The 26,436-nt window shown below is 39.3% G+C and overlaps 1 protein-coding gene across 2 annotated transcripts in view; it reads left to right on the forward strand.

Moving 5' to 3' along the window:
* The window catches only part of LOC150084753 (uncharacterized), a 328,924-nt gene that overhangs the window by 171,018 nt on the left and 131,470 nt on the right, over positions 1 to 26,436 (forward strand). For both annotated transcript variants that reach the window (XM_090375493.1, XM_090375494.1), the window contains exon 11: positions 17,331 to 17,407. In XM_090375493.1, coding sequence (XP_090231619.1) covers positions 17,331 to 17,407 — 77 coding nt within the window. The remainder of the gene's footprint in view (positions 1 to 17,330; positions 17,408 to 26,436) is intronic.

A 26,436-nucleotide genomic window follows, 5' to 3' on the forward strand; every position in this document is an offset into this window, starting at 1 on the left:
CATGATTCACCCGTAAATCGCCATCGGCTATTTCTGTGTGAGTCACGATACTCTCTGACGTGTTTAAGGCAGATTTTGTAACTACCATTATAAAATTAGCTAAATATCAATGAAAATTAACTTTAAAAAATTATACAGGAAAACCTCTAACAAAATAATCCAACAATATCTAAATAAATCAAATATTTAAAAGCACTAATCAACAGTAATACAATCCACTTAACTGAGGAGCCCTGACGAAGCGGGGCTGCTCACCTCGACTGCCAACACTCGAAGTTCATCAATAATGAAATGAAAACCTTATAGTATATACTGTTAAACCAAAAGTCCTTGGCCAACAGAAATTTCCGCCCTGATAAATCAAGTTCAACCAGGATAAAACCAATTCACCAAAACAGTTCTTTTAAACACAACTAGGTTTTTATTGCCAATGGTCATGATATCCAATTGAAAACAAGTTGTGGATTCTGCTACTTTGATATTTATTGTCAGTTAATATGCACTTTCTATCAGGGTCCCAACAATTTGGCAACAGGAACCCACTTCAGCTACAAGAAAACATGAACTCATCTGCCCAGTGAACCAAGCCAAGAAAGACAACGCATCCTCACGTAAAGACCAGGGTCAACAGCTATCCTAGTAATAACACATAATAAAAAAAAAACTAATCTCTGACAATAAACTCAAGACAAAAGTTCAATTAATTTCATTAAAAACCTAGTCAGGAACCATCACTACGTAAAGTCTATTATTTAACCTATTTTCAATCAGAACTAAATTCAGTTCACAGCTTAAAACACAAGCAGTAAAACCCTATCAAGGATCCCAATCTCGAATCCAAAAGCCAACAGTATAAATATTTACACATGTTAAACATTTCCATGATTTGCGCATTTTATCAATGCTAAATTGTAAGGCAAACATAATATGCATTTTAATAGTATTAATATTTGCAATGGCCACATGGTGCAAGGAAGCCTATGGCTTATGCTGCGCTAGCCAAAAAAAAAAAAAAAAAAAATCAATAAAAATAAATAATAATAAGAGGAAGAATATTTAAAAAAATAAATAATTAATAAGAGAAAAGGAAATAGACACCCTATTAAATAAAATAAAATAATAATAGTAAGAAGGAAAAAATATTAATAAGAGAAAAGTAAATAGACAACCAATGCGTTTCCTTCCTCCCATAGATAATTATCCAACTGACTTTTGAATTTCCCCAAACTCTCAGCCTCTGCCACCCATGTAGGTAACTTATTCTAGTAATTTATAACTCGCTGGCTAAAATAAAACTTCCTGGAATCCAGTCTAAACATCTCCCCCCATAACTTGAAATTATGGCCCCTAGTTCTAGAATCAGTTTTAACCGTGAAAATTTTGTCCTCTTTCATTTTATTTATGCCTCTCACTCAAGTATCTAAGGTGCCTAGTTTCCAATCTCTGCAACCCACATAGTCAAAGTCTTTCCTCATATGGATACCCTTTTGCCGATCTCACCAGGCAGGTTACCCATCTTTGGATCCTTTCAAGGAGCACAATGTCTTTCTTTAGGTGCCCCTGCTTGAACACGGTATTCCAAGTGTGGTATAACATAGCCTTATATAATGGGATCATGATGTCCTTATCTCTATTAGCAATTGTTTGATAAATCATCAATAGGACACCATGGGCCTTCCTGGCAACCTGTCTACAATCCTCGGAGAACTTCATGTCTGACTGTATCATAACACCCAAGTCCCTTTCCTCCACTACCGGCTTTAGTTCAACTCCACCAAGTGTATAAGTTATTTTGGGGTACTGTTCCCCAGGTATAATACCTTACATTTTGCTGGATTAAAGCATAGTTGCCATTTTTCTGACCAACCCTGAAGTCTATCTAAGTTACTCTGAAGAAGCTCTGCTTGACGGTGATCATCAACTTCATCTTCTTTACATCATCTGAAAATTTAGACATCACATTCTCTATCTATCCCTTCATTGATGTCATTTATGAAAATCAAAAACAACAGTGGTCCTAATACTGATCATTGGGGAACCCCACTTCTTACATCAACCCATTCTGAAGAATAACCATTTATCACAACCCTCTGCATCCTGCCCTGAAGCTATCCATCTAAAGATTTTCCCTGTGATTCCAACTTGTTCCAGCTTATAAAGTAACCGCTCACGTAGGACTGAGTCAAATGCTTTGCTGAAATTCAAATAAAGTATCGAAATTATTCTTTGAATCCAGCTCATGAGTGACCCTGTCAAAATAGCTAACCAGATTAGTTAAACATGATTTTCCCTTTAAAAAAAACTATTAGCATTAGCATTAGTAGAGCATGATGCAAGAAAGCAAGTTTATGCAGCATCAGCCAAAAAAAAAAAAAAAAAAAAAAAACACTTCCACTTCACCCCTCCATTCGTTCGAAATACCTGTCCAGCTGAGCCTTAAATTTATTTAGGCTATCAACTTCCACAAGGGATGGAAGTCTGTTCCATCAACCAACTACCCGCTGGCTAAAGGCAAATTTCCGCACATCTAGTCCTACATCTGTCTTTCCTCAATTTGAATTTATGCTCTCTCAGGTGATTATTCTGAGCAAGAGGCAGAATCCCATCAGCATTGAGCATGCTTAAACCATTCATAGCTTTATACACCTCTATCAGATCACCTCACCGGTGCCTAGTCTCCAGATACTGTAATTTGCAAAACTTAAGCCTTTCTTCGTAAGAGCAACCCTTTGTCCCATTCACTAATCTTGTTGCCCTTCTCTGTACTCATTCCAGTAGCTCTATATCCTTCTTGAAATGAGGCCTCCAGGCCTGTATACAGTACTCAAGGTGTGGCCTGACCATTGCCTTATACAAGAGAATAATCACCTCCTTATCTCTGCTAGAAAAACTCCTGTATATCATTGATAAGACACCATGAGCTACCCTTGCAGCCCATCTGCACTGCTCAGAGAATTTCATATCTGCCTGCACAATTACCCCCAGGTCCTTTTCATTCTCTACCACTGTCAGTGTAGTACCACAAAGTTGGTACGCTGCTCTGGGGTTACTGTTTCCCATATGTGGTACTTTACATTTGTCAATGTTAAACTTCATTTGCCACCTCTCAGCCCATCTGCTCAACCTTTCCAGATCCTGTTGCAGCAGTATAGCGTCAGTAGTGTCCTTAACAACCCTGCCAACCTTTGTATCGTCTGCAAACTGACATTAAGCTTGATATACCATCATCAGTATTATTTATAAATACAGAAAACAATAATGGACCCAACACTGAATCCTGAGGGACTCCACTAATAACATTAGTCCACAAAGAGCAGTGTCCATTGATTACCACTCTGTCTTCTCCCACTCAACCATCCCTTTATCCATAACAGCAATTTCCCTCCAATGCCGCACTGCTCCAATTTGTGCAGCAGTCTTCCATGTGCAACAGTATCAAAAGCCTTTCTAAGATCCAAATATACATCAAAGTTATTCCCTGCATCCAGTTCTTTTATGACTGCGTCATAATATCCAATCAGATTGGTCAGGCAAGACTTTCCCTTAACAAAACCATGCTGTGTCCGAGCTGTAACTGAAGTCTTGTCTAGATGATCCTGCAATGCTTCTTTAACCAGTGCCTCCATTAATTTCCCTGGAACAGAAGTTAAACTGACATGTCTATAATTACTTGTGTCGCCCTTTGATCCTCCTTTGCAAATTTTAGGTCATATTTGCACATCTCCAGTCCATGGGTACCTCCCCTGAGTCCAAGGAAGCTCTCATAATTATGGCTAAGGTTTGCTTACTTCCTGTGCTGCCTCCTTTAATATAACTGGATAGATCCCATCCACCCCTGGTGCCTTTCTTATGTTTATCTTCAACAATTTCTCCTCCACTTCCCTCTCAGTTGTTACAAAATCATCTAGCTCACTGCCAGAGTTCAGTTCACCTCTGGCATTCCTCTCCCTGAATAACTCCTCATGTGTGAATGTCGATGCAAAATATTTATTTAGTTTGTTAGCTACCTGAGCAGGATCATCAACAGTTGAAACATCGATATAAGTAGACCAATCTGATTCATCTCCTTCCTTCTAGAGTTTACATAAGTAAAGAACTCTTTGCTGTTTTTCTTTTGCATCCTTTGCCAAAGATTTCTCGTAATCTGCCTTCGCCTGCCTAACCTCCTTTGTAACTTAATTTATATGTATCCCATGCATTTTTATTCTCTGCATTATTAGTTCATCTGACATCCATTTAGGCCTAAACCTTGAACAATATTTCTTAGTTGGTATGTAAAGCCTAGTAGCTTCCAAGATAAGTTCTTTGAATGCTTTCCATTTTGAATTTGCTGTTGGTAACATCATCAGTTTGTCCCACTGTATAGAATTTAAATACTGTCTCAGATCATTGTAGTTGTCTTTACGAAAGCAATAACCCTTTCCTTTACCCCTGATGGTAGTTACCTCTTTGAGTAAATCCCACTTCAGCACACTGTGATCACTGCCACCTAGTGGTTCCTCTATCTGCAGATTCTTAATGCACGAAGAATCCCTACTGATAATCAAATCAAGAGAATTACCCCGTCTAGTTGCCTCCCGAACATGCTGATGTAGAAAAAACAATCATTCAATAAATCCACAAAAGCCTTGCTAGTGTGTGAGTGACCAATCCACAAATTCCAGTCAATATCTGAAATTAAAATTAAAATCCCCCATTATAAGACTCTCTGATTTACTGGTCTACTCTATTTCCTTGTACAGTTTTTTATTATACTCATCAGAGTGATTAGTCCTATGGCACACTCCTACTCTCAATTTTGAGAGTAGGAGTGTGCTACCCAATGCTTATGTCAAAACTGACTCGACACTGCACTGTCCAGCGATATCGACTGGCTTCACTTCCTTGGATTTTATGTGTTTCTTAACTAATAGCATAACCCCTTCTACCTTCCTATCCTGGCTATCCTTTCTGTAGACTTTGTACTCCCCAAATTCCAGTTCTGTATTCCTTATATCTGTGTGACATCACGTCTCTGATATCCCAACAATATCCGCTTTTGATGCTTTGAGCAATACCTCAAATTCATCAAATTTATTTACCAAACTCCTAGCATGGTGTACACGCAAGTATACATGCACCTGTTCTTTTTCTTAGCTACCCTAACACAACCCACGTGTTTACTTGTACTGCAATGACTACCAGCACTCTCTGAAATATCCTGCTTCTTGTTTTACAGGCTTCTGCTCATTCCAATAGAAGCAGTGCAAGAGTCACTTTCACCTCTGCCAGTGGCTACTGTTAATCTATTAGTCCTTGTATCCCCCCAAGCTAGCAGTTTTCCGACCCACCTAACACTGCCTCGATAGCATCAGCAAATATTCTTGCACCCTTTCTATTTAAGTGTATCCCATCCCTGTAGAAGCAGTCCCTTCTATTAACAAGTACAGACCAGGCTGAAAAAAATTCTACCCCTTGAGCCTTGCACTATTCAGGGCCGAATTGATCGACAAGGCTCTCATCATATACTCCCTCCTCTCGTGTCTGGGCGTAATTGCAGACACTTTCAAATTCAACCCTAATTCACGGCTCTTTTTCAACAGTGACCTGTACTTGTTAAGTAACTATGCTTGAGTATCTTTCAGAATTCCATTTCTTTCTAAATGTTCCTGAATTCCACCCTTGATAATTGTCTCCATAATTTTCCCTACTACTAACTACTGAAGTTATACTGACGGGCTGGTTATTTCCTTCTTCACTCTTAGAACCAGCCTTATGTATTGGAGATACATTGGCACTTTTCCAATCGAACTGAATCACTGCTGTCAGTGATGCTCTCATAATTAGCCTCAATGGTTCAGTGCACGCACTTGCCACCTCCCTTAAGGTTATAGGGTATATGCCATTAGCCCCAGGAGCCTTATAGGCCTGTAGACTTGAAAGTTTTGCATTAAATAAACGTGAAATTTCAACATCATTAATTACATTTTTTTCAACTTCACTCCCATAATTTCTCATTGACAGAAGGGTTTTTCTTCTGTAAATATCGATGCAAAGTAACTATTGAGTTCATCTACAACTTCAGCTATGGTATCTAATACTATCCCACAGTTAACATCAGACCCCATAGTGAGTTTTGCATTTGGCATTTGCAGCTGGATGGTCTGTAAATATCAGATGTCAGGAAGAATATCTTCTCCTCGTCGACAGTATATCAAAGCTACGTAGAATTGCCCCATTGGTGAAATGACATGCGCGTGCACAGCCCAGCTAGTACACAGATCAGTGATTTTGGTGACAGTCAGTTCGGGATTGCAAACGACAATCGCTGCCCAGGGTGTGTCACCATCAATTTGAACCACTTTAAATCTCAAGGGGTAGCCTTTTACTTCCTTGTTATGAGTGTATGTCTCCTGAGGGAGCAGCACATTTTGATTGTAGGTTCTCTTCATCCGCCTTTTTGACCAGTTCCACAACAACAGCCTTAGACCTCTAAGCATTATGTTGTGCTATTTAGGTTTGGTTTGTTACTCCCCATATTCTATTCTTTATTGTTGGGTGCTTCTGGCTTGACATCTCCGTAGCCAGGTGGGCAGGAGCAGCAGTGTGTAGCGCATGCTTCTTGATTAGATAGGGGTTCAAGCCAGTGACCACCAAATATGGAGGATGTGGAAAGGTCAGGGAATGGCCATCACATATCCCCGGAGCAATATGGCCTTGTTGTTAATGCTCCTAAAAACCAAATAACAACAACAGCTTCTGGCTTTGAGATAAACTGGGCAACTGCTGTCACAGAGTAAATGGTTGGCTGGCACCTTTAGGGCTTGCAATTAATACATGTGGGAGGTTGAGACTTTTTTGGGCATGTAGCATACTCATGCCCCATTTCGGCACAGTGGCCGTAGGCAGACTGATTTTGCCTGCATGTGTGCTTGGTGTGGCTGAAACGGCAGTACCTGAAACATTTGGGGACAGCCACATGCTCCCTAAAGCAGTGGCTGCCCCAGTTGATGTAAATTCTTGTTTGCTGGGAGAGGATCTTCCAAGCCTTGGGTGATAGCTCAAAGATGCGGTTAGTGGCATGCCCAGCTCTGGTGTTTGTTTGGAATTTAGGGATTATGTGAGAAGTCGGTTCTTCATCTGGGAGTTCCTGTTTTAAGTTTCTGTGGAAAATTTCGTTTTGCAAGTTCTCTTGAGGGAGATCCTTGTCCACGTCTAGTACCAGTATACAAGGGCCCTTTTTTCTGGGGGGCTCGGCCAGGAATCCCAGAGATGGTATTTTAGGGTTCTTAATAATCGGTTCAGCATCCTCTTTTGTGGCTGTCTCTATAATTACTCCTATATTTTGCATTTTGCGAATTGACTTGATTTTAGTTCTTTAAGTCAACTGTCAAGGAGTCAGTAACAGTCTTCTTGACCTCCTCACTGGACATACGACCTTCATTAGTGAGGGGTTTAAGTACTACTAGGTTAGGTCTGAGTGATAGTGTTTTCTTCAGTGTAGTCCATAGGTTGGCACCTGGGTTGTTTTTCTGGTAGCCCAACTCTTGAAATCTGGGAATAAAGTCCGGTGGCAGGTTCCTCAGTGCTTGGGCATATGTGGAGTTGCACTCTCGCATTTGTTTTACTCCACAGTCAGTGTAGGCTTCCAATTTTGCAGTTGCCTTTTTGCTTTCCAGGTGAGTGGATAAGCAGCGATTCGAGCTTATTCCATAGGGTGACGATTTCTACCCTAAGAAGTGTTGTAACTCTGTTAGTTGGCTCTTTGAGCAAGTTCTCCATTGCTACTTTGAGTTGTAGCGATTGTTGGATAACTGTTCCCTCGGGCATGTTGGGGTCCAGGGGGAGGAGGTCAAGTTGTTTCTTGTCTGTATGCTTAGTTTGGGAGGGGGGAGTTCCATGGTCCCTCTGTTTTGAGATTTTGACCCGGTTTCCTGATCAAATTTTGTAGCGATTGGTTTTTGTTCCTCTTAATGGGGTGTTAAATTTGAGATTCTTTGTGTTGCTCTGCTATTTCAGGGTTGTCAGTCAGTGGTAGGGTTGTGTTTGTAGCCGATTTCCTTGATTTACCCTCCATTTTGAGCAGATACGGATTGGCGAGTTCACTTGCGGATGAGCGAGTGGCGAGGCAGTCTCACAGAAGGAGCTCAGAAAATGAGGGCACACAAGAACAGCTACCACCAATAGGATTTACAATATAAGTCACGTGCTATTTGCCCTGGGATGACATCCATATGGTCATTATAATGGTATTAAGTTAGACCAGCGATTATTATTTATAGCTTGCAAAATTACTCTATATATTGTATATGCTACTATATTGCTATTATATTTTTAGTGTGTGTCCTGGTGGCACAACCATTTATCTTAAATATTCTGTACTCATTTGCATATTACATTGATTATCAAAGTCAATTGTTATTACCTGGTTTACCTAATTTTCACTGTAGTTGCAGTTGGTGATAGGTCTCAGCCAATGAGGTGGTCGGGTTCAGGTTACGTGATATGACGTCAAGAGTCAGAAGACAACAGCAGGGAAAACCCTTTGTTCTTAGCACTCGAGGAAGACGATATGGCCACCTCCAAGGGACATAATTATTTCACACATATGCATATAAAACTGACAATAAAAACCAGATATAGTATCAATCTTTATAAAAATCATATTTTCAGAAATCAGAAGCTTGTTTTGATATCTGAACTCAATTAGAATTAATTATATTAAAGGAACACTGCCAAAACCATTTTAAATTCTACAGTGTTAACCAATGGACAATGTATAAAGCGTTGCCATATTGCCTAGCATACGGCAAAATCAAAATTTCGAAATAGTCATATCTTTTGGTTACCTTCGCCGATCTTGATGATATAGATGTCTGAAAATAGATCTCGACAAGTGGAACTCTTAAAACACAGAATAAAACCAATTCAAACAATTTGGAACACTATTTGCCACAATGTTCTGAGGAGCACAGGGATTGTATGTGTGGCCAAGTATGACTGTCAGTGCCCTCCCTTTGGGGTGGGATGCTCACTGTCAGCTGTGGTTAGTACCTACCGAAAGTGGTCCGAAGAGGGGGAACCCATGAACCGCTGGCAAGGTGTTGGATGACCACGGCTCATTGATGCTCGAGGTGAGCAAAGGCTCTCCTGGATGGTACATGGCAACAGAAAGGCGATTGTGGCACAACTCGCCGGTAATTAGAATGCTGGTGATAGGAGTAATGTGTCACAACAAACAGTACATCGAACCCTGCTGAAAATGGGGCTGCGTAGCTGCAGGCCACTCCAAGTGCCCATGCTAACCACTGTTCACCAGCGGCAGCACCTACAATGGGCACGTGAGCATTGAAACTGGACCTTGAGTGATTGGAAGAAGGTCATCTTGTCTGGGAATGAATCACATTTCCTGTAGCACCATGTGGACGGCTGGGCAGGTGTGTGTTGTTTACCTGGGGAAGTGATGGCACCTAAATGCACCCTGGGACGAAAACAAGCCGGTGATGGTGGTGTCATGCTTTGGGCGATGTTCTGCTGGGATACCCTGGGTCCAGTCATCCATGTGCCAGGCACGCTGATGTCTACCACCTACCTAAACATCATCAAACCAGGTACACCCTTTCATGGCAACAGTCTTCCTCTCTGGCAGTGCTGCCTTTCAACAGGATAATGCACCATGCCACACCGCCCGGATTGTTCGAGACTGGTTCACAGAACACGAGGAAGACTTCCAGGTATTGCCCTTTCCTCCAAATTCCCCAGACATCAATCCCTTCAAGCATCTGTGGTTTGTGTTGGAACAGCAACTCCGATCTGCGGCATCTCACCCACGGACCTTACAGGAGTTAAAGGATCTGCTGGTTATGTGTTGGTACCAGATACCACAAGACACATTTAGAAATCTTTTAGCATCCATGCCTTGCCAGGTACAAGCTGTTTTGGCTGTACGTGGAGGACCAACATCATATTAGGTAGGTGGTCATAATGTTTTGGCTCATCGGTGTATTTCGCCAGGGCCTAGAGAAGATGTTGCTGGTTATTGGAAATTGTTTGATGAAAATAAAAAAGCCAACACTGTTCAAACGACTGTCTTTAAATATTTCCATAACAAATAGTTTCTTCATTGTTTATTTTATTCAGTAAACATTTAATTCTGTTATTATTTTAATAATCTTTTACACAGTTAAAAAGTTGTTTAAAAGGTATTTTTAAAATTCTTTATAGACATTCCTTAAGGTCACGGACCAATTCTTATTTTTCCTATTGATTATTATATTCGATTAACATGTTTCCGTTTTCTGTGATGCACTCATGTGACAAATTAATCGCATTAATCAAGGCCAGCCGGTAGCTCTATACTTGGGAAGTAGTTGGATATACATCTGACATCATGTCAGCAGTTTGTTATTTGACTTTATGAAGCATTGAATAAGATTGTAGAAAGAGGACAAATGGATGCAGTTATTAGGTTTTGAGATAGCAAAACCAATCAAGTTAACTGCCACTGCTTGAACAGTATTCTTAGACCAGGCTTTGCTGAAAAATTGTTGAAAAATTTATATGTATGGAATTTTGCTACCACTTAAGGCACTTCTTCCACTGAAGTGACATGATTTTGACTTTTCTCAAGAAAAAAAATCACTTAGGAGTTGCCTGCTTAGTCCTGCTTTTTTATTTGTTATGGGATCCCCTTCCATTAGTCCAATCTTAAGGTGACTGTGGCACTACCGGTTGTTCATGACTTGGCTTGCCGTTTTTCAAAGCATTCAGTTGCTAAATGCAATGCAGCTATGGGGGGGGGGAATTCTGCTGCTAATATTAAATTGGCAGAAACAATAGGAAAGGTGTTCTCAAGCAAAGTAAAATGAATGCAAGGCAAAGGCACATCCTATTGTCAAACACCTAAAATAATTATAAGAATAATTAACAAAACCATTTATATTAAAAAGAAAGAAAAAAAATGAAAGAAAACTTCACATTTGAAATGCTTACCGTCTTTATTCTGTTTTTATAGAGTGTAATACCAACTCTCCAGACTTAACTGGAGATTGACTTTTTTTCTAATTTGGAATCTTTCAGCACAGTAACTTTATTTTAAATACTATGACGTACATAAAAAATTATATTTGTTGTGTTCTCAGTACAGGTTTAGTATATGGATAGAATAATGTTTTACTTTGTTACAGAAAATACTTAATATATGTATAAGTAAATAAGGGTGAAAAACATCAAAACAAATGTTTCAAATCAAAGGAAATTTAATTTGTTTCTTGTTTCTCCCAAAAAAAAAAAAAAAAAAAATTCTTGTGACAGGTTTTATTTCTAATAGTTCATCTGACTGTGGTATACTTGCTAATTTCTTGAGCACATAGTTCATGCTACACAAAATTTTAGATGTAATTCAGCCTGCTGGCTGACCACCCCCCCCCCCAACCTTGCTGGATATTGCCAAAGCTCCTTTTGGGTCAGTTTATCCTTTTCTCACTGCATTCACATATTTATCAAGCACACATAGAAAAGTAATTTGTTTGACAATAATAATTATGAGTCTCAGTGCAAAGATGAATGGGTTACTATCGTTAATAAATATTGAAAACAATAATTGACTCAGCCTCAAACCTCAGGGACTCCACTAATAACATTAGTCAACAAAGAGCAGTTCCATTGGTAACCACTCTTTGCCTTCTCCTACTCAACCATATCTTTATCCATAGCAGTAACTTGCTTCAGTTTGCAAAACACCACAGAACACCATATGCCACATTGCTCCAGCTTGCACAAAAGTCTTATGTGCTGCCTTTGATAACAGTATCAAAAGCACTGTATAATTACATTTTTGAATCATTACCACTACTGCTGTCTATAAGCATTACCTCTTAGCATTTTTAAATGTTAAACTTCAATTGCAACTTCTCAGCAACCTGCCTAATTTTTCTAGGTCTTGTTGCAGTAGTAGTGAGCTTTGATTCTTGTCATTAACCAATCTGCCAACCTTTATATCATCTGAAAACAGAAACAGTAAGCTTGATATGCCTTCTTCATTATCGTTAATAAATATTGAAAAATACGGCACTCAGCATTGCACCACTCCACTAATAACATTAGTGTGAGAAGAGCAGTGACTATTGATAACTACTCTGTCTCTCCCACTCAACCATCCCTTTATCCAAGCAATAACTTGCCCCTAATAGCTTGCTAAAGCAATTAACTTGCCCCGCAGGTAGAGATGGAAATGATTCTTGCACAGCTTCTATTGGAATGAGCAGCAGCCCAGAAAGCAAGTTACTGGGGATTTCAGATACTGCTGGGAGTCATGAAACAAGTAAATACATGGGCTGTGTTAGAGTAACTAAGAGTAAGAACAGGTGCATGTATACCAATGCTAGGAGTATAGTAAATAAATTTGAAGTGCTGGTCAAGACGTCAAAGGCAGATATTGTTGGGATATCAGAGACGTGGTGTCACACAGATATAAGGAGTGAAAAATTGGAATTTGGGGAGTACAGTGTGTACAGAAAGGAGAGACAGGATAGGAAGGGAGGAGGGGATTATGCTTTTAGTTAAGAAACACATAAAATCTAAGGCAGCACATCCATTTGACATAGAAGGACAGTGCAATGTTGAGTCAGTTTAGTGTGACATATGCACTGGGAAAGCAAAAGATAAGGGTAGGAGTTTGTTATAGGCCTAATGACTCTGATAAGTACAATGAACAATTATACAGAGAAATAGAGTTGGCCAGTAAATCAGTGTCTTATAATGAAAGATTTTAACTTCTCAGATATTGACTGGAGCTTGTGGGTTGGTTGATTGTTTTCTACAGCAGCATGTAGGAGAGGCAACTAGAGGGTGTAACACTTTTGATCTGATTTTCAGCAGTGATTATTCATGCATTAAGAATTTACAGAAAAAGGAACCACTAGGTGGCAGTGATCACAGTGTACTGATGTGGGATTTACTTAAAGATGTAACTACCATCATGGGTAAATGAAGGGTTTTTGCTTTCAGAAAGGTGACTACAGTGGTCTCAGAGATTTTTTAATTTCTGTACCGTGAGGCGCCTCCGTAGCCAGGTGGGAAGGAGCAGCAGTGCATAGCACACGCTTCTTGATTAGACCGGGGTTCGAACCCGTCACCACCAAATACGGAAGATGCGGAAAGGTCAGGGAATGACCACCGCATATCCCGGAGCAATATGGCCTTAGTTGCTAATGCTCCTAAAAACCAACTAACAAACAAACAAACAAACATGTACCGTGAGACCAACTGATGATATTACCAACAGCAAATTCTAAATTGGAAGCATTCAAGGAAGTAATCTTGGAAGCTACTAGACTTTTTGTTCTAACCAAGAAATACTGTTGTAGGTTTAGGCCCAAATGGATGTCAGATGAACTTATAAGACTCGTGGCAGAGAAGAAAAATGCATGGGATGCATATAAATTATCAGGTGACACAGAAGCCTATGGTATATTTATCAAGCAAGTCTGTAATCAAATCACAAAGGAGGTTAGGCAGCCAAAGGCAGATTATGAGAAATCTTTGACAAAGGATGCAAAGAAATACAGCAAAGATTTCTTTACTTATATTAACTCTAAAAGGAAGGTGATGAACCAATTTGGTCCACTTGATATCAATGTTTTGACTGTAGATGATCTTGCTCAGATAGCTGCCAAACTAAATGTTTGCATCTACATTCACACATGAGGATTTATTGAAAGAGGAGAGAGCCAGATGTTTATCAAACTCTAATCAAGCATAATAAAGGCACCTGGGGTGGATTGGATCTATCCAGTTATATTAAAGGAGGTGGCAAAGGAATTAAGCAGACCCCTTAGCCATAATTATGAGAGATTTCGTTTCTGGGGTTGCTGTTTCCCATGTGTAGTACTTTACATTTGTCAATGTTAAATTTCATTTGCCACCTCTCAGCCCATCTGCTCAACCTTTCCAGATCCTGTTGCAGCAGCATCGTGTCAGTAGTGTCCTTGACAACCCTGCCAACCTTTGTATCATCTGCAAACTTGGACATTAAGCTTGACATACCATCATCAATATCATTTATAAATACAGAAAACAATAATGGACCCAACACTGAGCCCTGAGGGACTCCACTAATAACATTAGTCCACGATGAGCAGTGTCCATTGATTACCACTCTCTGTCTTCTCCCCCTCAACCACCCCTTTATCCATAGCAGCAATTTGCCTCCAATGTCACACTGCTCCAATTTGTGTAGCAGTCTTCCATGTGCAACAGTATCAAAAGCCTTTCTAAGATCCAAGTATATAATATCAAAGTTATTCCCTGCATCCAGTTCTTTTGTGACTGCATCATAGTATCCAATCAAGTTGGTCAGGCAAGACTTCCCCTTAACAAAACCATGCTGTGTCTGAGCTATAACTGAAGTCTTGTCTAAATGATCCTGCAGTGCTTCTTTAACCAGTGCCTCCATTAATTTTCCTGGAACAGAAGTTAAGCTCACAGGTCTATAATTACTTGTGTCAGCCTTTGATCCTCCTTTGTGAATTGGGGTCACATTTTCACATTTCCAGTCTATGGGTACCTCCCCTGAGTCCAAGGAAGCTCTCATAATTATGGCTAAGGGTTTGCTTACTTCCTTTGCTGCCTCCTTTAATATAACTGGATAGATCCCATCCACCCCGGGTGCCTTTCTTGTGTTTATCTTCAACAGTTTCTCCTCCACTTTACTCCCAGTTATTTCAAGATTCTGTAGCTTACTGCCAGAGTTGAATACACCTCTGGCATTCCCCTTGCTGAATAACTCCTCATGTGTGAATGTCGATGCAAAATATTCATTTAGTTTGTTAGCTACCTGAGCAGGATCATCAACAGTTGACCCATCGATATCAAGTGGACCAATCTGATTCATCCCCTTCCTTCTAGAGTTTACATAAGTAAAGAACTCTTTGCTGTTTTTCTTTACATCCCTTGCCAAGGATTTCTCGTAATCTGCCTTCGCCTGCCTAACCTCCTTTGTCACTTGGTTGCATATCAACTTGTATCTATCATAGGCTTCTGTGTCATGTGTTAATTTGTAAATATCCCATGCATTTTTCTTCTCTGCCATATGCCTCATTAGTTCATCTGACATCCATTTTGGCCTAAACCTTGAACAATATTTCTTAGTTGGTATGTAAAGCCTAGTAGCTTCCAAGATAAGTTCTTTGAATGCTTCCAATTTTGAATTTGCTGTTGGTAACATCATCAGTTGGTCCCACTGTATAGAATTTAAATACTGTCTCAGTCCATCGTAGTCGCCTTTACGGAAGCAATAACCCTTCCCTTTACCCCTAATGGTAGTTACCTCTTTGAGTAAATCCCACTTCAGCACACTGTGATCACTGCCACCTAGTGGTTCATTTATCTGCAGATTCTTAATGCATGAAGAATCACTGCTGATAATCAAATCAAGAGTATTCCTCCCTCTAATTGCCTCCCGAACATGCTGATGTAGAAAACAATCATCCAATAAATCCACAAAAGCCCTGCTAGTGTGTGAGTAACCAGCCCCCAAATTCCAGTCAATATCTGAGAAATTAAAATCTCCCATTATAAGACTCTCTGATTTACTATAATGGGAGATTTTAATTTCCCAGATACTAACAGTACTAACAGTATGCTGCTGCAACAGGATCTGGAAAAGTTGGGCAGGTGAGCTGAGAAGTTTCAAGTGAAGTTTAACATTGACAAATGCAAAGTACTGCATATGGGTTGCAGTAACCCCAGAGAAAAAATACCACCTGGATGGTGTTCCACTCTGGTTAGTGGAGAATGAAAGAGACCTGGGGGTAATTGTGCAGTCATGTAGGGAGTTTTCTGAGCAGTGCAGACAAGTTGCAGACATTGAGTTTTGTCAATGATATGCAGGAATTTTGTGAGCAGGGATAAGGAGATGATTATCCCCTTGTATAAGGCGATGGTCAGGCCACACCTTGAGTACTGCATACAGATCTGGAAGCCTCATTTTAGGAAGGATGTAGAGTTACTAGAATGAGTACAGAGAAGGGCAAAAACACTGGTGAGGAGAACAAAGGGGTGCTCTTTTGAAGAAAGGCTTAAGTTCTGCAAATTGCAGCATCTGGAGACTAGTCGATTTCATTAGTTGTTAATCCATTTGGACTCTTCCATGTCCACTTTCTGTTCACCCTTTTCTTGAAAAAAAGTGTTCATTACTGACAATCCTTGAGATTCTGCAAATTCCACAAGTCTTTCACCTCTTTCACCAATTCCAAAATTTTCTATAGTTCCCCTTTCTGTGTTGTTTTTTTTTTTCCAACCTTAGCATTGAAGTCCCCCATAGTAATAGTGTAGTGGGTTTTCTGCTCATCTAGAAGACTCAGTTTCAGTGTACATTTCTTCAACCTCTTCATCATCATGGCTCGATGTTGGTGCATAAATCATTATAACCTTCAGCTTGTACCTTTTAGAAATCTTGAGTATTAGTCTTGACACCCTTGGTGATGCATTTTTGAATTCCAAAACGTTGTTTTTTAAATCTTTATGGACCAGAAACCCAACTCCACCTTCACTCCTTTCACTGTTTCCATTGGTGTACAGCAGATTTCCACTTGATAAACTTATAAGTGATTCATTTCTTCTTCTTGTTTCAGCGAAACTGATGATATTCCAATTCACATTTTCTAATTCCTTTTCCAGCTCTAATATCCTGTCTTCACTGATGAGCGATCTTACGTTGTAACAGGCCAAGTTCAGTTTCCGTGCATGGCAGCTTGGTTGTATCCAGAGATTCTTAGCACCCTCTGCTTCCAATCTGATTCTCTCGCTGCCGTAAGAAGGGGAGTGAAAGCCGCTGGGGACTGAGGGCCATTTGTTTTGTCGTGCTGTCATATGCTGGAGGGTTTGATCTTTTCCTCTTCACGCTGACCAGGCGTCTTGAAGAGAACCACTCTACACGTTTGTTGCCACCTAAGTGACGTAACAGAGCTTACCATCGAGTAGGTGTGCATGAGTGGATTTTAGGGAGGCAGACCAACTGGACTGCTCCTAAATTTTCTGAAATAGAAAGATATTGGATCCATCAGTGTTTTTATACTGAGTGTCTGATAACACACAGGATACCTGTATACACACTATTGAAACTCCTTTCAGCCATATCTGGCTGTTTAGAGAAAGCAGAATTATTCATGCAATGAATTTAATGTCTCCAATTACTAACAGCCAAGTATTTCAACTGTACTAAAAGGACAGAAGAGAATAAGATATGCAAAAAAATTGGATGTTTTCATCATTTTAATTTAATGATAAAATTGGCTTTACATTGTAATAATTTCTGAAATGTGTAGTACAGAACCTTCTTTCTGTTTTAGGATGAATTACGGAGTATTAAAGTAGAGTTGGAAAAGCAAAAAACTGAAGAAATTTCAATCATGCAGAAATATAAAAGGTAAATCTTTACACGAGTTAATTCATCAAATATGAGTTCTAGCAAATACCAACCAATGTAAAAAAAAAAACTTTATTATAAAATAAAAAAAATTAAAACTCATAAAATCAAACTATACAAAATAAAAGCCTTAAAAGTAAATTAAAATAAAACTAAAACATAAATGCATAAACGTTTTTAGATACTCTATGCAGTATCTGAAACAATATCAATCAATTAAATTTAAATGGGGTTAACATTGGCACGCGTGCGTGAGTGTTTTTTTTTTTTTTTTTAATGTAAACACCAAACACGAGAGATATTAGAACCTGTAGTACTTAGTACCGTCCTTGGGTTGATGGTTGAGAAGACGAAACAAGATATTTGTTGACACATTAGACTTGGCATCTCCTTAGCCAGGTGGGAAGGAGCAGCAGTGCGTAGCACATGCTTCATGATTAGAGTGGGGTTCGAGCCCGTCACCACCAAATACAGAGGATGCGTAAAGGTCAGGGAATGACCACCACATATCCCCGGAGCAATATGGCCTTAGTTGCTAATGCTCCTAAAAATCAAATAACAACAACATTGGACTTGAACTTCTGTAGACTGTACTTTTCAGGAAATACATATGAAGGAAGGTTGTTCCAGAAAACAGCAGTTGAATGAATAAACGAGGAAGATGAAAAGTTCGTTCTGTGAGATTGAAGTTGGACAGTAAATGAATGTTGGCTGGTGGCTGCACACGTTCAGACTGTTTGAAAGAGAGAGCAGGAATTATAGAAGGCAATTCAGAAGAACAGTGCTCATGGAAGTATCTGTAGAAGAGGCATGCAGCAGAAACAGTACGTCTATGAGACAGCGAGTGGAGAGACTCTTTTAGAGATGAATCATTAATTAACCTAACTGCCCTCTCTGAATGGAATCAAGAAGCCTGAGAGAGGTTTTGGAGGCACCACCCCAGATGTGGAACAATATTCCATGGTAGGGCAGATTTGGAATTTATACAGAATGAGCAGCTGTTTGGAAGAAAAGTAACGCCGAGAGCGAAAGAGAAAACCAAGTTTTTTAGATGCAGAGGAAGCAATATTTGTAATGTTCTTGTGCCAAGAGAGATTAGAAGTCAGGGTAATCCCCAAAAGAGATATATCATTTTGCCTAGAAATTGGAATGTCACTAAAGATAAGTAGGATCAGAAGAATCCTTTTTGTGAGATATAAGACAAGACTGAGTTTTAGAAGGGTTGAAATCAACTAAATTGTCTTAGCCCCACTGGAGAATTACCTGAAGATCGGCATTTAAGGAATTGGTAGTAGATATTTGAGAAGTTGAAGTTGATTGAGCAGGGCAAGGTTTCTCAAAATGGAAAGTGGAATGCAATGTGCTATCATCGGCAAAACTATGGATAGGATTTCCAGTCAATGGAAGAAGGTCATTAATATACAAGAGAAAAAGAGTGGGGGAAAGAACTGAACCTTGGGGGACACCGGCATTAGTGGAGAAGTTAGAAGACAGAGAACCATCTACCATCACCCACTGTGAGCGATCAGAGAGAAAACTGGATAACCAATTACAAAAAACAGTTGGCAAACCATAAGATGGATGCTTGTTTAGAAGACCTTTATGCCAAACACAATCGAAAGCCTTTGAGATGTCAAGAGCAACTACTTGTGTTTCACCTAACCTTTCCATTGAATTAGTCCGATAGTATGAATCAGAGCTGTACTACTCAATATGTTCTACGTTGATAATAATTCTACGCACTATATTGAGGTAAACTCCTCTTATTATTTTACTATATTGAATTAGTCCATAAATGGGTAACATAAGCCAGAATATCACCAGTGCATTGACACTGATGGAATACATACTGGTGATCATTGATCAGACGGAAGGTTTCTAGGTAGTTTAAGAGTTGGCTGTTAATTGATTTCTCCATTACTTTAGAAAGAGTAGAAGTAATTGCAATGGGACGATAATTGGATGGGTGGGATTTGTCACCCTTTTTAGGAACTGGCTGGATATGTGCAAATTTCCAAGCAGAAGGAAAAACACCTTTGGAATAAGAAAGTGAAAAAAACAGGAAAGAGTAGAAGAAGTTCAGGAGCACAGGTTATCAGAACAAGGGGAGAAATACCATCGGGACCTGGAGCTTTCTTAGCATCAAGATTCGTTAAAATCCTTCTGACATTCTTTTGACGGAAGACCACAGCAGGCATTGAATGTAGCGTGTTGGGAATGGTGCCAGGTGTTTTACCAAGATCATTAATACATGATTTGGAATTAAAATGGGATGCTAGCAGGTCAACTTTATCCTTGGCTGAAGTGACAACAGAACCATCTGGTTTGGACAGAGGTGGCAGCAGAGATGGGCAAAGTTGCAGCCAATAGCTTCGGCAAGAGACCAGAATGCTCGCCTACCATTAGGGCAAGAAGCAAGTTTTCTACTCTTAGCCTGTTCAAACTCTAGTTGTTACTATTTAAGAAGTGGTTTACAATTGTTGCAAGCTTCAGTGTAGGCAGAAAATGAAACTGAAGAATTGGAAACAAGCCAATTACGATATGCAACGTTCTTCTCTTGAACAGCCTTAGTACATTTATTGGAAAACCAAGGTTTAGATAAAGGACGAAATTTTAAAGTGGAGTGTGGGATAAAGGATTCCATTCTAGTAAGAATAATTTCACTGTCACGATCTGAGCAAATGTTGACATCAGAAGTTTTGAACAGTAATCCGACCAAGGAAAAGAAGAAAATAAATCTCGCAGGTCATCTCATTTTGCATTCTTGTAATGCTAAACAACACGAAGTTGGGAATAGCCATGAGATAAAGGCTCGATTGGAGAAGATACAATCACCAAGTTGTGATCTGAAGTGCCTAAAGCACCTCTCACTTCGACCGTAGTACTTAGAAGGGTTGTTTGTGAGAAAAAGATCAAGCGTATTGGCTGTATGATTAAGATTGTCCAGTATTCTTGTAGGTAAATGAACAATCTATGCAAGGTCATTAGTAATTGCAAAAGTCTCAGCAACTCGACCAACTTGGTCGATGTGACTAGAAAACGGAAGCCAGCTGGAGTTGTGAACATTAAAATCACCAAGGAAAATTACCTCACTGTTAGAAAGTTGGACTGGAGAAAGTCAAATTGCAAAGAGAGGAAGTCAAAGAGCTCCAAGTGATTAGTGGAGTTGGGAGAACGGTAAAGACAACAGATGAATTTGACACAATGAGGTAGAGAGATTTTAAGCCAGAGAAGATCAAAGAGAGGAGATTCCAAATTGCCAAGTCTCTGACAGGGAATACCAGAACGGACAAGTGCAAGTACCACGTTTGAGGCGAAAGGAATCATACAGTGAATAATTTGTGCATCTGAAACGAGCAGTAGTTGAATCAACCGATAACTGAGATTCTGTCAGAAAAAGTACATGTAGTTTGGCAGACTGCAAGTGGAAATGGACATCATTGAGATTAGAATTGAGAGCACGTATATTTGTGAAATGAATTAGGAAGTATTTGGGAGGTTTAGATCTTTTCGCAGATAAGCTTGCTCTATTAGTTTGACAATTCATGGTGTATTCAATAGTAAGAAAAAAGTGAGTGGGACATGCTGTATGAAGTAATGAAATTTTTGGGTATGGCGTACACATGGTAAGAATATACCGAGATCCTTGACATATCGTGGCCTCAGCAATGCCCCCCCCATACACACTACTCGGACTCCCTCCAGTCACTATCTGGCAGAGTAGAGGTAGCAAGATTATAAACTAGCTGATCCCAAAGCCTCCTAGGGAGTTACCAATAGGTTCGGTCCGGTGTACTAATTAGCGGCAGGCCTGCGAACACCGTTTTAGAGCTGTACCCTCAAAATGTAAGGAATATTGGATCACTCAACTGTGTTACTCAACTCAACACTGTGTTACTCAGCATGTGTGAATAAAAGTCATAGAGGGTGCGAGAAGAGGGAATGAGAATGAGGGAATGAGGGGGATGGATGAAAGGAAGGATCCAGGAACTTTGTACATGAATACTGCAGTCTGTATTAATTGTAGCCTTCGTGGTGCTGATGTATAAAGAGTCCACCCAATGGCAGATTTAAAAGCTACTTGCATAATCTGTTATGTGAGCATCACTCTACAAAAAAATTATGACTCATCTGCCAGTGATGCATAACTATTGCTAATTTAGCTAAATCATACTCAACAATGTTATAGTGATCTTTTTAGTTGATCCTCCAAATAATGGATAGTGTTGTTGATGCTTGCATTACAATAGAATGAATAACCCCACTCTGCACAGGTGGTATGGGTGTTTTCAGTAGGAGGTATACTTTCTGTAATTTCCTGTCAGGTGTTTGTGTAGTCTAGATATTATAGCGTTGCTAAATTCTGGTTTTATCCCAGGAAAACTCAGATAGAAAGGCACTATCCATCATTTGGAAGATTGACTTAAAGATCACTATGATACTGTTAGGAAGGTTGATTTTTTCCCAATCAGCAGTAGTTATGCATCATTGGCAGACGTGTCATAAACTGTTGGCAAGTAATGCTCACATAATAGATTGTGTGTTTGAGCTGTAGTGTTGTGGGATATCAGCAAATTTCCCCCCTCTGCACCACTGCCTTCCACCACCCTTCCTTACCTCCATTCCACCCCCACTCATTTGTACATGTGTTGAGCCATACATTGCATGTATAAGCCATTGCTAGCCACATTCTAGTTTAGTTAAAGGCTGCATACAGTAGCTGTAAGCTTCTATGCATTTGTGCTTTAGCTTTATTTTAAAATACTTTTAACATTTCATTCTATATTTAACTGATTTTATGAGTTTTAACTATAGTTATTTTGATATTAAAATTTTTAGCTATAGCTTATGCTCTAGTAAAAATTTTAATGATGAAATATCAGCACTCAGTATTTGCTAAAAAACGGAGGCAGCAAAGGAGGGAAGCAGACCCTTAGCCATAATTATTAGAACATCTATGGATTCAGAGGAAGTCTGTCCACTGGAGATGTGCAAATTTATCCCCAATTCACAAGGGAAGATCAAATTGTGACAAGAGTAATTACAGACCTGTTAGCTTAACTTCTGTTCCAGAGAAAATTAATGCCATCAGTGGTTAAAGAAGTACAAGTAACACAGACAGGGAACTAGTATTTTGCATTTAAAAGGTCATGACTTGCCACATTCATGAATGTTTTGTGGTAATAATAGGGTCGTGCAATTATTTGTGTGTTTTTAAAGCCTAGTATTTCTTTTTAAAGGAGTAGTGCCAGGCCACAGACCATGCTTTGGAAAATGCTGTTCAGTGGGGAACAGCATTTTCCAAAGCATATCCCTGTGAGGAACAGCATATCCCTGTGAGGAACATGCTTAACACTCTTTGTCAATCAAGTGTCCCATCTTTGCGCATTCTCCAGAAGTTGTCTCTCTTGACGCCTAATTCACCAGTGGATCTTTCTTTTTGCTCTAATTGGTACAATAATTTCTCATGAGGAACATATCAAAAGTTTTATGAAAATCCAGATAGATAATGTCAGAGTTGTTTCTTGTATCAAAATGTTTTATAACCTCCGTTGAGATTTTAAAGATGATTGATGAAGCAGTTTTTTTTGCCATTTTTCAGGCAATTTTCCCTTCTTGAAACCCTTTTCAGAGCAGGCTAGGATCTGTCATTCTTGAGATGGTCCTGTATTTCATCTTTAATACACAAATAGCAAAATCTTACCAATGACAGAAACCATTCTCACTAGTCTATAATTGCCCATTGTTTCTTTTGCTTCAACCTCGGCACCTCTGTAGCCAGGTGGGCAGGAGCAGCAGTGCGTAGCACACGCTTCTTGATTAGACCCGGGTTCGAGCCCGTGACCACCAAATACATAGGATGCAGAAATGTCAGGGAATGACCACCGCATATCCCCAGAGCAATATGGCCTTAGTTGCTAATGCTCCTAAAAAAACCAAATAACATAACAGCTTCAACCTCGTGGATTGGAGAAATTGCACTTTTCCAATCCAGAAGAATAATCCCAGAATCTAATATCTAATTAGCATTACTAATGGTTGGATACACCAGTTGCTGCATTTTTAGTGTAATATGGATACATCATCTGCAACTTGAGTTTACACTCCCTCTGCTTTAGTAGCTTTTTGGATAGGCAGTTCATTATGTTATCAGTATATAACTTATAACAATGGTTCCACTCAACATCATTATTCACCCCGGTACAAATGTGCTTTCAATAGCAAAGACTGTTTTAAAATACCTTTTTAACTAGTCTGCTCTTTCATTTGAATTTTTGATTATACCACCACATTGATCTTGTAAGAAGCCTATTGAATTTACACTCGGATTTTTTTTTTTTTTTTTTTGCATTCAATTTTTGAGTAGAACTTCTTTTTTGCTATTCTTAGCTCTCTTCATGAGCAGTTTTTTCATACTTGGATTTTTCAAGTTTTATCATTGCAGAATAACCTGTAACTATCTGATGCTTTTTTCTTTTGCTCAGTTAGGTCTTTTTAGCTTTCTTTCGTGGTAGTTCTCAATTGGAATGAATGTGTTTGTGGTCTTCAGGATAAATCCCTTAAACCTTTCCTGTAATGCATTAGTATCAAATAGCCTATAGAAATTCCTCCAGTTAGTAGAGCTCATGAAAGACCTGAATCTACTAGTCTCCCATTCCTGTAATTAAAGACCTGATATTTTTCATTGACTACTGAAATGTTTAGCATTAGCATTAGTAGAGGCATTTGATGCAAGAAAGCAAGCTTATGCAGCATCAGCCAAAAAAAAAAAAAAAAAAAAAAAAAACCACTTCCACTTCACCCCTCTGTTCATTCAAAATACCTGTCCAGCTGAGCCTTAAACTTATTTAGGCTATCAACTTCCACGACAAGGGATGGAAGTCTGTTCCACCAACCAACCACCCGCTGGCTAAAGGCAAATTTCCGCACGTCTATCCTACATCTGTCTTTCCTCAATTTGAATTTATGCCCTCTCAGGTGATTATTCTGAACGAGAGGAAGAATCCCATCAGCATTGAGCATGCTCAAACCATTCAAGACTTTATACACCTCTGTCAGATCACCTCGCTGGTGCCTAGTCGCCAGACACTGTAATTTGCAAAACTTAAGCCTTTCTTCGTAAGAGCACCTCTTTGTTCCATTCACTAATCTTGTTGCCCTTCTCTGTACTCATTCCAGCAGCTGTACATCCTTCTTGAAATGAGGCCTCCAGACCTGTATACAGTACTCTAGGTGTGGCCTGACCATTGCCTTATACAAGGGAATAATCACCTCCTTATCCCTGCTAGAAAAATTCCTATATACCATTGACAATACACCATGAGCTACTCTTGCAGCACGTCTGCACTGCTCAGAGAACTTCATATCTGCCTGCACAACCACCCCCAGGTCCCTTTCATCTCTACCACTGTCAGTTTAGTACCACAGAGTTGATACGTTGCTCTGGGTTTGCTGTTTCCCATGTGTAGTACTTTACATTTGTCAATGTTAAACTTAATTTGCCACCTCTCAGCCCATCTGCTCAACCTTTCCAGATCCTGTTGCAGCAGCATAGTGTCAGTAGTGTCCTTGACAACCTTGCCTACCTTTGTATCGTCTGCAAACTTCGACATTAAGCTTGATATACCATCATCAATATCATTTATGAATACAGAAAACAATAATGGACCCAACACTGAGTTTGTAATGAAATGATTAAAGACCTGAACTTTTCCATTGAATACTGAAATTTTTTTGTTATTATCAGTTTTATGACGTTATGATCACTCTGTTCCTGAATTGCAATATTTTGGTTACTGCTTGGAACCTTGGTGAGTATCAGGCCAAGAATATTTGATCCTATTGGGATTTCTCTGATATTGAAATAAACTAGTCATGTAGTCGATTCAAGAAACTACGGGCCACCTCCATAGCCAGGTTTGTAGGAGCAGCTGCTTTTCGTAGCACACACTTCTTGATTAGACCGGGGTTCAAGCCCGTGACCACCAAATACCAATGTGGAAAGGTCAGGGAATGACCACCGCATATCCCCAGAGCAATATGGCCTTAGTTGCTAATGTTCCTAAAAACCAAATAACAACAACAAGAAACTACTCTTATGGCTTGTGCTACATACAGTAAACTGTTGAAATAACGGCACCCAAAATAACAGAACATTCAAGCTAATGGCACATTGAGATCAGATGTTTACATACAGTGCAGATGTCTTGCAGCGCAAAAAAAAGAAAACAGCAAGTCATGTGATACTGTTTACATTTGCCATTTTAAAAGTGAATTATGTACTGCAGGTGTGGTCTACTTAATTTGTGATGCAATCTTCTTTTTTTCTTCAAAATGTGCTGTGATCTACCATCTCAAGAATTTTATTGCACATGGTTAAAAAAGTTAATCAGCAGATATCGAAAAACGTTGTTTATAAATTTTAATATTAAATGCAATTCAGAATTCTTATTTTAAATTCACATGTATTTAAAATTTTAATTTATGCGAAGTTTGTGTCTTCATATCATCTGGCAAGCTTTCAAAATTGGGGATATAACGTAAAGAATCTTCTGTATGCAAATCTGTAAGAGTAGTGCGATTCTTTGTTTGTTTCAAATACGAAAATGCCAATTCACATAAATATTGGAACCAAAACAGGAATTTAAAAGTTTGCTGCATTTTTTACATTTGGGTACTTTTCTTGGCAAACATATTTCCAAAAGTCTTTTTCTGATGATCTGGCTTTTAGGAAGATATCGTTTCACAATGTAATAATTTCATTTTCAAGTAATATTTTTTCCATGTGAAAAATAATTGCACCTTGAATCCCCAGGTGCCGTTATTCTGAAAGTTTACTGTAACTGTAATAAGAAGGAAAGTTAGTCACAAGTAATGTAACGATGCATTTGCTCATGATTGGGCTGTAATGTTCACCCCCCCCCCCCCACCATGTGGACTCAAGTTCTGGGATGCAACTTGTCGCTTTCAAGCAACTTTTGATAAGTGCAATAACCCACCCCTACGTCACTCCTCTTTGTTGTTATTAT

This window comes from Mastigoproctus giganteus, chromosome 6 (genome assembly GCF_048544385.1).
Source record: "Mastigoproctus giganteus isolate SK-2022 chromosome 6, ASM4854438v1, whole genome shotgun sequence".
NCBI classification, from domain to species: Eukaryota; Metazoa; Arthropoda; class Arachnida; order Uropygi; family Thelyphonidae; genus Mastigoproctus; species Mastigoproctus giganteus.